At 40.8% G+C, this 18,099-nt stretch overlaps 1 protein-coding gene across 1 annotated transcript in view; it reads right to left on the bottom strand.

The window, feature by feature from the left end:
* The window catches only part of gabrb1 (gamma-aminobutyric acid type A receptor subunit beta1), a 79,642-nt gene that overhangs the window by 23,914 nt on the left and 37,629 nt on the right, over positions 1–18,099 (bottom strand). The window contains exons 5-6 of the mRNA XM_076748392.1: positions 8,027–8,109; positions 401–544 (exon numbers count right to left, since the gene is read on the bottom strand). Coding sequence (XP_076604507.1) covers positions 401–544; positions 8,027–8,109 — 227 coding nt within the window. The remainder of the gene's footprint in view (positions 1–400; positions 545–8,026; positions 8,110–18,099) is intronic.

Here is an 18,099-nt window from a genome sequence, read left to right as displayed (position 1 = left end):
GGAAAAAAAGAGCTATGTGTTTACTTTTGATGTTGAGCCAGATGCAAATTAAAATATTTTCTATTAATAAAATAGCTAAATTGAGGATTGCACAGCTTTAGTTTAAAGTGTGCATTGAGTGTTTTCTAGTTTTAAAAGACTCTATTTGTATTTCTTTCTTGTAAACGAACAAGTGATACATCCATATACATTATTTTAAAAAAGTTGCAATCTTGTGTTTTAAGTTTTGATTGTGCAGTAAACTGTTAGTTTATGTTTGTATTGAATGATGCAGAATGCATTTTATTGTTTTAACTGTAATTCCTGAATATAAGAATAGGCACAGTACAGGGAACTCCATTTGTTCTTACTAAAATTCACAGGTTAAAAGCATTGCACTGATACTTATTGACTCTGTTACCTGTGGCAAACACAGCTTTCTTGGAGAGTGTTTGGTAGTCTATGATGGAGAACTGGGGCAGTTCGATGTTCTCGACCCCAGTGACTGAACCTCTGTTGCTTCCTCCCTGCCAGTAGAACTCGATGTCATCAGTGGTGTATCCGTCTGAGAGAGTCAGGTGAACACAAACAGTTATACCTCAACTTAAATATAAGGAAAAGCATATTCACCTCAAGACACAATACAGCATATATGAGCAGAGTGCCACCACAAATTGACGGCTGAAGTCAGGTGCCCACTATAAAGTATTATTGGAAGTATTCTTGGATTATCACTGAAATTATAAACAAATAATAATACTAATACTACTACTACTACTACTACTACTACTACTAATAATAATAATAATAATAGTCAAAAAATAATAATTTAAAGAGGTAACAGTGTATCAAACGTCAAACAAAAGAAAGGTTTGTTCCGTCTAAAGTTGTACCACCAGAGATCTTAAGGGACTATAATCAATATTTTTAGAACAATAAATTGAATAACAGTGTGAAAACAACAAGACAAGGTAAGGGTCGCTCATTGTTATCGCCAGTTTCAGCTCAAGGTTTAGCTGTCCAACTTGCAACTTTACTGTTTTGGTTCACTCAGTAAAAAAATCTCAGCCTGCACAGGCCAATCACTGGGGACACGGGGGTGAACAATTGGGGCTGCATGTTGCATTATCATTTGAAAATAGTTTGTATGAATGTTAAAGCAAATTCAACCAACAAAAAAAAGAGATGTCTGGCTTGGAATCAGAAGAAACCAATGCCAAGCTAACATTAACATTAGCGCAGCAGATGGAGCCCCACCGCTGTCATCAGTTTGCAGGGGATTGAAATGTAGGATGTCAGAATTGACACTGCTTGAATACATAACTTGCCCGTTCGCTTTCTGCTTTGAATCCAGAAGATGATACAATTTGGATTCACACTTACTCCAGCACATCATGACATTAACAAAGTCAGTCATCATTGAAATAGAGTGTGTGGTTGCAAAGCGGTTTATTTGCACACAAATGGACTGTTGGGGAATGCATTTAGAAACTGTGCTGTGAGGCCCAGTTCACTGAGCTGAGGGAAAAGGCCAATGATTCTCAAGATGTTCAAGACACATTACAAACCCATTTAAACTCAGGCTTGTTATTTCATGCTGTGGCATTTTGGTGAGCAACATTCTTGTTTTTGTTCATTACGTTTTAAAAAATGCTTGTGCTATGCTGTAACGGGCTCTGATGCATACCATGAGTGAAACCTTCTGCTGTCCCGAAGTGGCCAGAAGTTTTTTTTTTTCCAATATTATATCAAAAACGCTTTGCCATTATAGAAGACTCTACAGTCCATCTTGTGCTACCTGTTTCCCTCCAACGCTGTAAAGATTTGCCCATGCTTTTCTTTTCATTCTAGAGATGTTCCCTTGGAGTGTTAACTGGCTTGTGCTAAGTGTTGACTCCTTGTGACCTGAAGATTCTGGCTAGCTAGATGTCAGACAGTCAGACCATCTAAGGGAGCCTCACTGATATTTGATGGTCCCCGCTGAGTTATCAGATTGGGTTTGGGTTTTTTCATCAGGCAGGTTTCTCATCATCCACTTCTTGCTCCCATCAGCCCACAGTGCCCTCCCCCCGAAAATACATAGACAGATGGTCATTTAAACATAATTACACATTAAAATACAACATGCACATGCAACTTCCTCATCCATTCCCTAAAAGATTTCATGATGTAATTTTCCACTGAAATACAACTGTCAGTTCAATTTTAAGTGCTTAATGCCTAACAAAAAAAAAATGTCACTCTCTGTGTTGATAAGAAGTGAGCCACAGTGATAACAAAAGCAATATTTGACCAAAATATTTGACCAAAAACTCTAGCCACATTAAGCTGAAATACACTGCAGTCTTATTAATTTGACCTGGATATAATAATAATTATAACAGTGGAATACTGGTCCTGAACTAGATGTAACATCATCCATTCACAGGAAATTTCACAAATATGTAATCTGGAAGAGTAAATGCAGAAACAATAGATCACTGTTAAATTATTAGTGTGAGACTGATAAAGCAGAAAGTAGGCCTCTCATTTTCTGCTCAACTGCTAAACATCTTCTAGCTTCTCACAGGCTGAAATGGAACAACAATAAGCCTTCCCATTACTTTTTCTGGCAGGTCTCTGGGCTATGGCTACAGCCTGAACAAGAGTGAAACAGGCCCCTGCTGCCCTTTCACTAATCAGACCAATTTAATCGGGCCAGCTCGTCTCTGTATTCAGATTCTCTCTCTTATCTAAAGGCAGCTGCAGGCTTTTAGGGAATTAACTACTTCTCATTACTGGAGGGGCTTCATTATGATTTTGCCTTCTGTTTTTATGTCTTATCCACCTAATGTAGGTGTGAGGACCTCTAAATTTGGCATAAGAGATGATTTTAAAATATAACAGTGTACTTTGTTTGGATAGTTTAGCTGCACTTTGCTCGTCACTTGAATGTCTGATATAATGTCTGTTTTTTTCTGTTTTATTAATGTATGTTATAAAATTTGTTTTTTTCTTTTTTAACAAATTGGATCTTTTTTCTGACGTGATTTTTCTATGAAGATCAGTTACCTAAAAAAATGTTTTAATTATATCTAATCTTTCTCCCTTTAACTGCTGGATAATGATGTCTCCTCTTCACTTTAGAGCCTGACTTCCATGTTGACAGTCACAGTGTTCCAGCATTCCCAGTTCTTTTTGTATTTCTATCTTCTTTTCCATGCCTTTACATCTTTTTTACTCCATTATGCACTACAGCTATGATCGGAATATGATCCATTGGTATTAATGCCTACTGCCTCATCTCCAAATTTTCTTTCCGTTAGGGGAAATCCATGACTACATACCCCTATACTACATAGGAAACTGGAAATGCTGCCCAGCACACAAGTGTCCTGTGCTATCGGGGTCAGCAAGCCGGTGACCTCTGCAAGTGGAAGAAGAGAGGACATCCCACACCACTCCCAGCCTTCTACATATCAAACACGCTCTCTCTCTGCAATAAAATGGATGAAGTCAGTCTACTTTTACTTTTATTTTGACAACCAATGAAGACACTGAAAGAAATTTGGCCTCATATTTCTGCAAAATCTAACTGAATGACAACATTACTGACAACCCTGTGGATTTATCTGGCAACCAACTTATCAGAACTGACCAGGACACTGTGGCATGTGTGAAATCAAAGGGAGGGGATATGTGATTTAATATCAATAACAACCAGTGCAGGAATGCAGTAAAAAGATATCAACATTGCTCTACTATCCTAGTATTAGGTTTAAAGGAGTGCAGACAATATTAGTGCCTGAGGGAAATCTCATCTGTCATTTTTGAGGGTGTTTACATTCTGCCGCAACCTCCCAAACAAGAAAAACTGGTGACATGTGCCATACGTGACGGTAACACACTGGATCACTTTTACTCCACCATAAACCATGCAAACCAATGCATACTTTGTAATACTTGCTGGCTGTAATGACTAAATTTCCCCAGTGTGGGATCAATAAAGTCTTATCTTATCTTATCTTATCTTATCTTATCTTATCTTATCTTATCTTATCTTATCTTATCTTATGGATGGTCCCAACAAACAGGCCAAAACGGAGGAGGGCTAAACCATCCAGGACTACAGTAAGGTGATAGACTCCAGAAGCAACTGACATGCGTCAGGACTGCATGGAGTGCACTGACTAGGAGTCTCTGAGAGGCCCTGAGGACACCATTGCATTTGCTGACATTGTACAGTCATACATCAACTTCTGTGAGTAGGTCTGCCTCCTAGTCAAAGCCATCATAAGGCACAATAATCATACCAAACAGCTCAGAGAACTCAGGGACCATAATGAAGAGACTTTCAGGAAGGGTGACATAGATGCATTCAGGTTGGTTTGACAGAACCTCATGAAGGCCATCAAATCTCCCAAGAAAGAATTTACAAAACTAGACTGGACCATGACTCAAGCAGCAGCAATCTGGAACACGCTAAGGATAATCACTAATTACAATAAGAAAAACCCTGCTATCACCCCATCCCCCAGACTAGCTGATGAACTCAACCCCTTTAACACTAGGTTTGAGAGGTCCCCTACCACACACAGTGGTGGCCCACTGTCCCTCCTCTCCCACCCTCCCTTTACTCTCACTTCATGGAGAAGGACGTTGTTGATTAACATGGATAAATCCAAGGCAACTCTCCCCTGCCACACTGAGAAGCTGCACCACCCAGCTCTCACCACTGTCATTCATTTTCAGTCAGTCCATCTCTGAATGTCATCCAGCACCGTGTTTCACACACACAAACATCCACCATCATCCTTGTTCCGAAGCAACTGGGTTACGTGCCTGCATGACTACAGACCCGTTGCTCTGACATCTGTTGTAATTAAGTGCTTCGAAAGACTCATCCTGTCCTTCCACCAAATCACAAACCCTCTTCTGGAGCCTTCACAGTTTGGTTAACCCCTACAGGAATGGTGCTGTTAACCTCAGCCTCCACCACATACTTCAGCACTTGGACACACCCAGAACTTATGTCAGAGCTCTGTATCATCTTCCCCGGCCATCTGCACACAAAGCTGATACAGCTACTGTACTGGTAGCCCACCCCATCTGCGAGTGAATTACAGACTGAACCAACAGTAAACCACAGGTGCGGCTACAGAAGATGAACTTCTCCCTGAAAGTTTTCATCTAGTTTTACAGATTCACTGTTAAGATTGTCCTCACCTCCTCCATTACTCTGCATCCTCTGCCCACATCAAATGCAGACAGGAACACATCATGTGAACAGCCAAGGAGCTTACAGGACAGGAGTAAATGCCAGTAAGTGTTATGCATGATGCCAGAGCCACACAATGGGCCAGCAAGATAGTGGCAAATCCATCACACTTGGCTCAGTGTCTCTTCAGAAAGCTTCCATCCAGCCACAGGTTCAGCTCTATCAGTACCGGGACCACCAGAGACCCAAACAGTTTTTCCCCAAAGACCATCACTCTCCTCAACAATCCACTTTCAAGATTTCACATCAAACATGCATATGTCGAATACTGGACTATGACTGCCTTTCAGACTACTTGTGATTTCATAAAATCATTCTGGTACATCCACATGTTAAATTCTGATTTAAGGTGGCCCAGAGAAGCTTTCCTCTTTCAGCAGATAGATATGACAGCTAACTCTGCTCATACATAATTATGTACAGTCAAGCTTATACAAGTGAAGTGACAAAAAGCAAAACTCACTTTTTTCACTGGGGAGGTAAAAAATCATCCAGATAAAACTGAAAGGTCACGAACTCTGCCTCTTCCTGCTACGTCAAGCTGCCAGTCAAAAAACTATAGATGAGCCCTTCAAAGGCCTACAAAGGAACCCTAACCCATACAGCAGCATCTCAGGGGACTTTCAGAGAGAGCGCTACATCACTGATTCTGACCTGAGGTACTGTGTGAACAAGAACAATAGGTGGAGAGATTTGTGGAAGAGCAGCATTTAAAGTTATCGAAAGCTAGATGAAATTTAACATCCCCAGAGTGGCCAATAGGTCTATCTGCTTAAGCTGTTGTTAATAACAAATCATATTAAAATATAATGGACAAATCAGTGTGAATATTGTCCCTGTGAGTGAACACTTCAGTGAAGTGAAGTTTGGACATGCCTTCTCATTCAATTCTAATACTGAAAACATCAAAAATATGCAATAACACATGGACAGGCTGGTTAAGTGTACTTTGAATTTTGAATTGCCAGCAGTGTCACCAGCAAAGCACCCCCACACCATCACACCTCCTTGTCCATGCTTCAAGGTGGGAACCACATATGCAAATACTATCCATTTTCCTTTGTGCATCTCACAAAGACACAGTGGTTGAAATCAAAAATCTGAAGATGGAGTTTTTGTTAATCATGACAAACAGAAGAATCTGCATTTGGACTTTGCTTGTCTCCTCTATGAAAGTCTGTATCCTCACTGTGCTGCATTATTATAAACTATGATGAACTCTTCTGCTTGCAGAACTCATGCATTAGTTCCACGTCGATGAATATGTTAGTGTATAATGTTCTGAAATTCATATGGCTATATGGAAATAATTACATTTCTTAAATCTATGATTCAATGTATTCCATTTTTGCAGAATAAGCATAATGTGTTAGGTCTACAAGTCTACTAGTTGGAAGTTCCAACAATGTTGAATTGAAAACATCATCTGGTTAAAAAAACATTTCATATTGCTCTTTCTGGAATGACTTCTAGTGTTATGGTTAATACGCTGATTATGATCTGAATATAAGCCTATTCATATAATGGCTTAAGAACCAGCACACAACTCAGCAAACACTTTGAAATGTTGAGTTGATTGTGTTTTTTGAGTTAAATGCTATCTGTGGAGAGCATGCTGTTACTGTTTAGCTAGAAAGCATGGCTGTTAGAATTTGGCTAACTGTAAGATGAGGGCCACTTTCCTGAAAATATCTGTGTGTATGTGATTAGTTCCTCATAATAATCTCAAAAACTGTTAAAGACCTCAATTGTACTTCAAGTCTGAGAAAGGGTCGGAGTGCTGGAACAAACTATGCCATAAATGCGCAAAATAACTGAAATCAGATTTTTCAATGTAGACTACATCAGAGATGAAAAAACCTTCAATGCACTTTTCTGGTAACAGGGTTAGAAAATATGGGCTAAACCTTTGTTGTCCAAGAGAACAGCTGATTTTATAACAAGGCTAATAAGTGTCATGTTATATCTGACCCCTCAGAAGTTATCTCTTTTTCAACAACACAAGATGAGCTGACAGGGAGGAAAAGAATTCATTTAACTCTCTACTTAGCAATTTTGGTGTTAACTCTTTCAAATAATCCAGCTACGTAACAATCCAACCTGTTCTCATTCCTATTGGTAGCTTGCTGATTTTACTATGCCACCAGGTTGTTGAAAGCCTGGTGCCTCTCATACAGACACTAAAAGGTACCTTGTGCATCTGTATGAGACGTAGAGGGTTGAGACAAAGAGTTGGTATTTGATGTCCTGGGAATAAAACCAGACTGAACTATCCATTCATGAAATTCAACGGCACATTTAGGATCCTCCATACCCCAGAAATATGCACAAACATTAATGGTTTGTAAGAGTTGCATTTAACAATGTAATGGGACACACAAAAGAAGCACGTTGAACGTTTGATAGCAATCTGCTAATCATGTTGCATCTTATTTATTGACAGCTGTTTGTGTTCTTAAGCTCTTTGCTACACCACAGAAGATATATAAACAGGTTCAGTTTCAATAAAGTGCAGCGTGACCTGCTGTCAGTCACCAGTCTAGCCTGGTGCATGATGACACCAACAAAACTGTCTAATGAACAAGTTACCTGTAAATCTACATGACTTCATGTTTAGTCCTCTTCAGTCAGTCAGAACAAAAAATGGACCAGAACTAAAAGGCAACACAGTATTGCTTCCTTTGTCCGTACCAACTGTGAAAGTATATTTTGTACTTGAGGAAAAACTTTGTGTTGGGGCTATAACATTGATGCACATACAAACACAGGCACAAACTCAGTTCCACTTACAGCTTTCAATCTCCAAGGTGCAGTTCTGCTCATCTAGTGGGTATCTGCGCAGGTCCATCATGCAGGCAGCTGTCGTGGTGATCCTTAAAGAAAAAAGATTTGAAGTAATATACTGATATCTGATGAAAAGTCCCTCTTGTGCTCTAATGAACTACTGCAGCATTACATTACTGCACTTCCACAACTAGAAAGCCACATTTATATGCACAAATGGGCAATTCAGTCCACACCATAACGCATTTAGCATTCAAGTTTCAAAAGAGGAAAACATTTAATTTCCTGATGCTTGGGTAAAACACTTCACTTTATAAAAGAATGTGAAATACAGTTCACTAACACACATTGAATCCCACAGTACACTTCCTACCTACTCAGCCTTCAATCACACAAATCCTTTTACATCTGGACTGAACTGTTTCTTTCCCATAATTGCCTTTGCACTGCTGAAGTCACGACTGTAGGGGAGAAAAGCCTTGTGTTCAATCTTAATTACAGCTATGAGTAATTAAGAATTAACACTAAAATCCAGGCAATCGGGTAAAACCCGTGACTTCCCCCCCTTTGAAGTCTTACATCTGAAGGAGGAAACACTTCAGTTTGACAGTTTAGGAGAGCATTAGAGATTGAGTCTTTTTTTTTTTTTTTTTTTTAATTTCTGAAGTCTGTGTTGATGAGAGCCACTAACAGTTCTTGGTGAGAGTGAAAGAGGTTGTAGTCGTTTAGTGTGTTGGTCCTATTCATTTGGTGTCCTGGAACAAATGCCAGCCCTGGTAACAGCCTCATACAGCTGCTTATGGGTTTGCTCTTTAGTGAAAGGGTCAGTCATCTTAATCATTTGTTTGAAACAGATAACACAATTAAACCTCTTCCTAGCTAACCACTAAAACCCTTTAGGCATATAACATTTAACATGCTGTAATGGGAACATATATTATGAAGAAGAAATATTTCTGTTTGCTTGCAGTTACAATCATTCAAACTGCAAATTTGGTAGCACAGTGGATATACATGACAAACGACCCCTACACTTGTATACTTTAGTAAGTGGTTTGCATAATGCACCAATATATTCAATGAGGGAACATCAGATGAACTAACCTCTGTAACTGATCATTTTCCAAGTATCTATATACTCATTCATTCATTCATTTTCTATACCTGCATATCCCTTTCGGGGTTGCGGGGGGCTGGAGCCTATCCCAGCTGGCAATGGGCAAGAGGCGGGGTACACCCTGAACCGGTCGCCAGCCGATTGCAGGGCAACATAGACAGACAAACAACCATTCACACTCACACTCACACCTATGGACAATTCAGAGTCACCAATTAACCTAATGAGCATGTTTTTGGTCTGTGGGAGGAAGCCGGAGTGCCCGGAGAGAACCCACGCATGCACGGGAAGAACGTGCAAACTTCACACAGAAAGGCCCTGCCCGACCGGGGATTGAACCAGCAACCTCCTTGCTGTTAGGCACGCGCACTACCTGCTGCGCCACCATGCCGCCATCTATATACTCAAAATCAAAAATTTCTAAGCCAAAAGTATCTATTCTTGAATGTAAGTTCATGCGAAATCTTGAAGAACGCGTATAAGAGTACAACATAGGTCAGACCACACCCTGTTTGTCTTGGGGAATTGAAATGTATAGTACAAGCAATATTATGATGATGGGGCCCTCTCTTGGGAGAAGTTATGAGTATATATGTATACATATGAGTGTCTATGTGCAGGTATGCATATGTGTGAATCTATTTAAAAGCAAGCATGTTTTCTAAAATTTGATTTTACTTATTTTGCGCTCACACTCATACTCTTCTTTTATTCTTGACCTTAAAGTTTTTCCAAAACAGCCATGTAATTTATAGGAATGTCAAACAATGCCTGGGACTTGAGTCAAGGACTATGTGGGTAAATTTGAAAAGCATATATCTCCATGTGGATTCATTTTTGTCATGTTTTCCTTAATGCTGTCAAGGGATTATCAATCAAATTAATTTTGATTTTAAGAATGTTGTTTCGGTTTTCACAAATAATCCCTGGAAAAATGATTAATCACCTCAGCACCGCCGCCATTTAGTTTTCAAGCACTCATATAAAATAATAAATTAAATAACCCTATTGCTACCATATCAGGGTCTAGTCAGTAGGTAATTAAAATGGTGGTCCCTGTAATTTATTTTAGATGGCTTTTCTAACGTCACTAGGTGAAGCTACATTATGGAGTGGTAACCCTCTGAACCCTGTTTGCTCAGTTTTCATCTTTTAGGATTGTCACATCTCTTCACTAGGCATGTTCTTTTTGGCACAGGCCACTGTCTCTTGTATGTGAGTGGTACATTACTCAATAAACTTTTGCTCTTGTCTTTTCCTCACTGGACTTTCATGTGGCACAAGGATGAAGAAGTTTGTGTGAGTAAAGTACTGTAGCTGTGTTATCTACAGCAAACCCAGGCGCTCTAGCTGTTATACACATTTCTCTAGCCATAAAACATCACACATCACTGAACTCCAAAAAATTCCATCAGACTGCTACCTGTTTAATTTAGGCACATGGTCTCCCATCAGTCTACCTAGAAAGAGCAACCGAAACAAATCTTTCAAGAGTCACAAAATGGCTACATTTGTTGCAAATATTTTATTCTTTAATTAGAATTTATGGAAATGAAATAAAATCCCTATAAAAGGGGATTTATCACTTATGCTTTTTACTCAAAGCATCGGAGTGGGCAGGCCAATATACAAACCTGATTCAAAAAAGTTGGGACGCTGTGTACAACTTAAATAAAAGAGAATGTGATAACTTGCTGATCCTGTTTGAGGCTATAATATGTTGTTATAATTAATTGGCTATAATATCCTTTATACAATTATGTGTTCACAAAGTCAGGTCAAACAATGAATATATTGTCTTTGGACTTTTTTCAATTGAGTTCACTTTGTGAACACATGATTGTATAAAGAATATTATAACATGGGCTTGGGAACCCCTGTGGATTTTTGGTTGGTATCTTGGTGTAAGACCATGATATCTGACCAGCTTTGAAATGAAATTACATGATGGGCTATGTACAAGGCATACAGACCACCGTTGTAGGGGACTTCCTCTCAGGATACAACAGTGTCTGAGTTAGCAATGAAGGCTATGAGATGTGGTTGAAAGATCTAGAATAAGCTAATAAGTGGACTTTGATTTAAGAGAACTATTCTTCCCAATATCAAAATGAGCCTCTACTCTCACAGTGGTGAAGAACGCATCCAGCCACACTATGTTGTGGGTTTACTATCAATGGACAAAATCCGACACTGGATTATATCAGTTCCTGCAACAGAGGCACCTCAGGCTGGTCACCTGATTTATGCCTCTGGGGCCCAGAGGCATAAATCCACCTAAATCCATTCAGTTGGACTCTCTTGGATGAGTGATGAAAGATTCTCACCTAAAACATCAGGGTCCAGTGAATGTTTTTTTTATTTGGATTTGAAATATGTATAGGTAGATGGAAATGTGTCATAACTATAAATATATCTGTATCATCTGCATCTTTAATAAGGAGTCTGTCCTGGTGCTGAACGTGGCAGTGGTCTGGATTTCTTCTCATCGTGGTGGTGGAGAGCTCGGTGCTGCAGAATTTGAATACATTTTATTTTGAAATTAAACTATATATTTTTAAACTTTTGTATGTTTTACATTGGGTTGTAAAATAAATCTTCATAAGCAAGTCTTTACAGGTGGAGATGACAAGTGTGATTTAGGAAGCAAAGAAAATCATCTCTCCTCATTCTGCTGAGAGTGTGTGTCCAACCACATACATATCCCTATACTCAGCAGGTACAGTGTCAGGATGTAAAAAGCCCCTCACATTTTGAATATTCATTATTTTATGACCTTGTTGAATATTCTGGGGCTGGTCATCCATGTCTTGGACACATTGAATGCATTAGGAAGGACTAGATTAATTATAAAGCAGGTGCACAGAGCGTAGATGGACAGTAAAAATAGAGTGTCAACTCTGCAACCTGTCAGGAAGGACTGATAAGATGTTGAAGGTCACTGTTCCATTATGGCAATCATTAAGTTTTCACTGGGCCAACTGTGTTTACATGTTTGAATCTTCCAAAAAGTCTTTTAAGTCAGTCTCAAAGTCACATGCACACATATCCTTAAATTCTTTACAGGTGCTGGGTAGACCAAAAACTACCCACACACTGCTTTCTCCTCTCCAAATCGTGTTTCATTTTATGTGGAGTAAAAGTGGCAATCACCATAGCCGACTACTGTTTTTTTCAGGCAAGAAACTAACCATTACAAACATCTGGTCAATTTATCCAATAATGCCTACTTGATTTTATTTGCCTTCAGAGATCAAAGGGCCAGTTAGCCAATTTAGGCCAGTATAGCCCTGCCTCTGTGGAGTAAGATCTGTACATGCTGTGTGAGCAGCCCACACACAATAGAAGACAATAAATACACCAAAAGACTATAAGTAGAGACAAGAGACAAACTTCACAGGACTTGATGATGATTCATGCAGCCAGAGTTTTGTTGAAGACGGTATCTAGAAACCTGCAGATAGACAGCAAATGCAACTCAAAGTGCTTTACAACAAATTAATCACATGTACAAAGAACTTCACACTAAAAAGACAGAGTGGACATGAAAAACAGGGATAGAAAATGAATGTAACCTGCAGATAGACAGCAAATGCAACTCAAAGTGCTTTACAACAAATTAATCACATGTACAAAGAACTTCACACTAAAAAGACAGAGTGGACATGAAAAACAGGGATAGAAAATGAATGTAACACAAGATGGACAATGAAATCCACCTGATAATAATAGTAAAAATGACATAGAATAGTGATGATAATGGAATAGACAATGTATAACACATGATGGATAGATAGAATTCACTGAATAATAGTTATAAAATAAATAACACTAATAAAATAAAGAGCAAGAAACACATAAAATGAAGTAAAAGACCACATCTGAAAAGATGTGCAGCAGTGCATAAGTGTGAGGCAATGTGTAAAAGTTTCAGACGTGTATCAGGAAAGTCTAGATAGTTATTGACTAAGGCGAAAAGACAAGTTTTAACCTCCAATAAACCTGCAGCAGATGATTGCACTGTTCTTGAAGGCAAATAGTGAACAAGAGATTTTGCAATGTAGCTTGGTCCTAGCCCATTAAGGGCTTTGTATACAAGGAGGAGGACCTTAAAATCAATTCTAAACTGTTACATTGTGTTACAGAAAGCCAGTGCAGAGCAGCTAAAACTGGACTGATGTGCTCTCTCCTCTTGGTTCTATTTAATTGATCTAAATCTAGGATAACACCAAGACTTGTAACTTCAGATTTAATCCCCACAGACTGGAGTATGTTCGCCACCTGGGACATGTACTCATATGCCTCCTCCATTCTGGATTACGTCAATGCGTGGTGGCAACGTCACCACCCACAAACAGATAAGAACTTTTCCTAACCAGAAGCCTTGGATGAACAGAAAGGTCCGCCTCCTACTGAAGGAACGTGACACTGCCTTAAGATCTGGCAACGCAATGGCCTACAGGTCATGCGGAGCTTACCTGTAGAAGGGCATCAGGGAAGCTAAACACGATCACAAGCCACAGATTGAGGAGCACTTCCACATATAGCAGGGCATCCAGGCCATCACAGACATCAGCCAAAAAAGAAAGCCAAAAACCACTTCTACTCTCACTTCAACCAGGACAACAAACAACAAGCGATCAAATCTGCTCCCCATTCTGATGAACAGCCCCTCACACTCTCCACTGACCTGCGTTCTGCACTCAGCAGGGTGAATGTCAGCAGTCAGCTGCAGTGGGCCACAACAACTTCCGCCCCTTCGCACTCACCCCCATCATCACCAAGTGCTTCAAGAGGCTGGTCTTGGCCCACCTCAAATGCTGTCCTTCCCCCCACACTGGAACCCCATCAATTTGCCTACCAACCAAACAGGGCAATGGAGGATGCCATCTCCATGGCACCACCCTGATGTACCTGGACAACACTAACACCTATGCGAGGATGTTGTTCATCGACTCCAGCTCAGCATTCAACACAGTCATCGCCTCCAAGCTTGTCAACGAACTCAAACTCTGACCTCGGCATCAGCAGCTCCCTCTGCAAGTGGACCCTGGACCCTGCCATGCGCACCTTTATATCCAGGTGCGTGGCGGTGGCTCTTCCTCTCTTCCGCTCCTTTTTGGCTCTGTCTTGGGGGTTAGTCGGGTTGGAGCGGACTCCACCTTGGTCCAGTAGTGCTGATTGCTGCCTGAGTCCGTTTCAGAAGCCTATGTGGCACAAGCCATTACGGGGTCTGCAGGATTGCTCACGCCTAGTGGCATGGGCCGATTGTTTTAAGCCCTTATGTATTAATTTGTATTCTTTGATTTCGTTACTTGGAAATTAATTAGTAATTTTCCTCCGGGCGCAGCAGGTAGTGCGCGTGCCTCACAGCAAGAAGGTTGCTGGTTCGAACCCGGGGTCGGGCAGGGCCTTTCTGTGTGAAGTTTGCATGTTCTTCCCGTGCATGTGTGGGTTCTCTCCGGGCACTCCGGCTTCCTCCCACAGACCAAAAACATGCTCCTTAGGTTAATTGGTCTCTAAATTGTCCGTAGGTGTGAGTGTGAGTGTGTGAGTTGTCTGTCTGTGTGTCTGTGTATGTTGCCCTGCGATCGGCTGGCGACCGGTTCAGGGTGTACCCCGCCTCTCGCCCATTGCTAGCTGAGATAGGCTCCAGCCCCCCGCAACCCCGAAATGGGATGCGCGGGTAAAAGAAGATGAATGAATGAATGAATTTTCCTCCGTATTTTGGTTTCATTTATTGTGTTAATTTGATTTAGTTATCATCTTTTGTAGTTTATTTAGTTTCATTGATTGAATTGATTAGTTTATTAAATTGTTTCATTTCTTTGGTTTCTTTAATTATGTAAACATTTGTGTTCTCCACACCAGTTTTGTTTAGCTTTTGGGCATGTTTTATTAATCTGTGTTTCTCTGTTACCAGGTACTCTGGGCTGACTGTGGCAGTTTAATCCCTGGTGATGGTGTGTTCTTCACAGTACCCCCTTTTGATTTTAGTGTGTGTGTTTGCAGTGTCATGGGTGATTCATTTGAAGACCCCCTTCTCCCTTTTGGTTGCCCTGCTGCAGGGTAAGCCCCAGCCCGGTCTTTACTCCCCCTTGCCCAATTGCCTATTTTAGTGTGTTTAACTGGTGTGTGACCTTATTCATCCCTATTTTCTTTTGAACAACTTTTGTTAATAAAATTGGTTTTAATTGGGAACTGTCTCGCCCTGTGGTACTTGTACCTGTGTGACCTTGTTTACTAAACTAAACCTTAGTTAGGATTTCCTGGGGTGTAATTCCCCAGGTGGCATTGTCGCGTTTAATATCTGGTATCTCTCCATATGTAACGCTCCCTCCCACTCTCTCACCACACTAGGGTATTATTTTCTTTAAGAAAGGAGTTAATCTACACTAAAACTATCTTTTTCAGTAACTTACTGATTAATTTTGGAAAATTGGATATCGGCCAATAGTGAGTGCATTTCCATCTAGGTTGGGGTTTTTGGAAAAAGTTTCACAACAGCTGTTTTGAAGGCATCTGGGAAGATGTGTTAGCAGCTCAGTTAATGTAATACAGATGAATTTTTCCATGGTTACATCTTTCTTACATGGTTTGCTGAGCATTGGAGTTATTTTGTTATTGACGAACAATGCAAGTTCTTCACAGTTTGATGCTCAGAACTATGGACAGGTGGGGACAGTGTTTACTGGCTGGTCAGTAGTGAAGAATAGTATTCTAGAGATTCCAGCATCCTCTGTAATAATCTTGGAAAAGTAATCCTTTTTTTGACAGACGTACTGCTTTGTTATAGACAGTCATGGCTTCTTTTTTTATTTACATATTATATGTATTTTCCATATATGACAGTGAGTCCAGTTTTCCTTCCTTTTCTTGCAGCTGCTCAACAGATTCTCTTAATCTCATTAACACTGCTATTGTTTCACCATGGGGAGATTCTGTGGCAGTTTCAACTAACATAGGTGATAGTTCTAGAGGCTGGGTCCCTGGAGAAAGAGATGGAGAGGGGGATGAGGAGTGTTCGATCCCTGACTGGGACCGAGACATCCTCTGGACACCTTGGGTGATGTGAAGCAGAGGGTCAAGTGAGGCTTTCTGCCTATGCAGGCTAGTGCCATGCAGTCCGCAACCAGTGATGTTTGGATGTACTCCGTCAGGCCTAAAGCATTCTTTACAGTTCAAAAAGATATTGAAGTTGTCAATAAACCTTATCCCATGATTGAGGCCATGTCAGCCATGTATTCAGGGCAAGGAGTCTACTTAAAGATTTACGGCCTTTCCCCAAGGTTGGAATGGGGCCTCATATGAATACATGTTTTGACCGACAATTGATCAGTTACTCTAGTAGCAGGCAAAAGTATTTTTCAGGACCTCAAAGCCAGAATGTTAAAAGATCCAACATGAATAATAATGTTCCGATCACGTGGTTCGTAGCTGTCTTGCAATGAGAGTTCATGTTGTGGAGTGAACGATGGTGGCCTATTATTTGATATCTTGCTGAATTTGCCTTTGCAGCGGACGACATCAGACCAAGTCCTGACTGGAATGGATGCTCTCGGTCTAGCACCAGTGGTGTGCCAATAAGAAGCGTCATGAGGGGAGGCTAGTTTGGGAGCCTCAACAGCTGATCCAGAGGTGTTAGGACATGTCCAGGGCAGTGTGTCAGCCAAATCTGTGTCAGAATGCTCCACAGCTGAAGTAATCCCATGTATAGACATCTGTCTGTTTTCAGCAACAGGTATAGAGACTGCTATTAGATGCAGTTTTTCAATCTTCTTTTCAAGCCGTGCAGCTCACAGATTTTGCCATATTCTTGATGTCCTGATCCAAGGTTTCCAGTCCCAGACACAGCAAAAAGACACAGCAAAAAGGCTTGTGCTATTTGGAGTTCATGTTTGCACAGTACTGAGAAATAAAAGTGATAAAAAAAAATACGATGGCAGCCTTCTGTGTCTTTCATTAATTTAAGTCTCTGTCATGTAAGTATCCAGGATCCACTTTCTAAAACTTTTGGAATAGAAAAACAAGGATACCAGCAAAAGAATGTAAGCAAAGCAGGGAGCAAGCAGGTGAAGTGTCTGCTATGTAGGAGAGCAGGAAGAGGTTGTCAGTAACACAAGTCACCAACCCTTTTGCAGATGTCAGAACCAAAAGTAAAGCTGTGTTGGTCAACAGAAACTTGAGCGTGTCCTGTTCCAACAGCTAAAATGGAACCATAATCAGTGCATAAAACCCAGTGCTAAATCCCACCGATAGGGTTAGATCCCTTAGTGGAAATGGACAGGGTGTCCATCCTCGACTGAGTAAAAATCCTGCACTGGCCACTCCTACTGCAGCAGCTTAAGTATCCACTCTCTGCTGTTTCTCTATCTGAGGCAGGTGAGTGTAGCATAGACACCTCAGGAGTCAGAGGCAGGCTGGCATACTCCAGACCCAGGCAAGACTTACAGCAGCTGTGCAGGTCAAAAGACATAATGTAGCCAGTCTGGCATACTGGACAGATCTAGACACCGCTCTCCGAAGGCATTTTCACTTGCTTGACAGTGCTTGCACGCTGAAGAATGGGAGCCAACTGTCTGGTTTCAACGCAATTTATATTTGAGGTGAGACCATGAGTGGGTCCATTCTGCAGGTACAGTAGGTGTGGATATAAAACTTTCAGTGTCCCGTGGGCATGTGAGGGATAAACCCACTTGCGATAGCCTTAGAGGGTGAAGATTCTACAAAACAAAACAACCTTTCTCTCACACTGTCTCACACACACACACACACACACACACACACACACACACACACACAGTCTTCATCACATCCTCCTCCTCCTCTTCTTCTTCTCCTTTTTCTCCTCCTTGTCCCCTATGTCCTTCTCCTCTTCCAGATTCTGTATGTCCTTCTCCTCTTCTCCTCCCTCCTTCTTGCCTCCTCTTGCTCTTCTCTCCTCCTTCTCTTCTTTCACATT

The sequence above is a fragment of the Chaetodon auriga genome, chromosome 14, assembly GCF_051107435.1.
Source record: "Chaetodon auriga isolate fChaAug3 chromosome 14, fChaAug3.hap1, whole genome shotgun sequence".
In the NCBI taxonomy this organism is placed as follows: Eukaryota; Metazoa; Chordata; class Actinopteri; order Chaetodontiformes; family Chaetodontidae; genus Chaetodon; species Chaetodon auriga.
The sequence above is the reverse complement of the archived record's forward strand: the minus strand, read 5'-3'. Positions and strand labels throughout refer to the sequence as shown.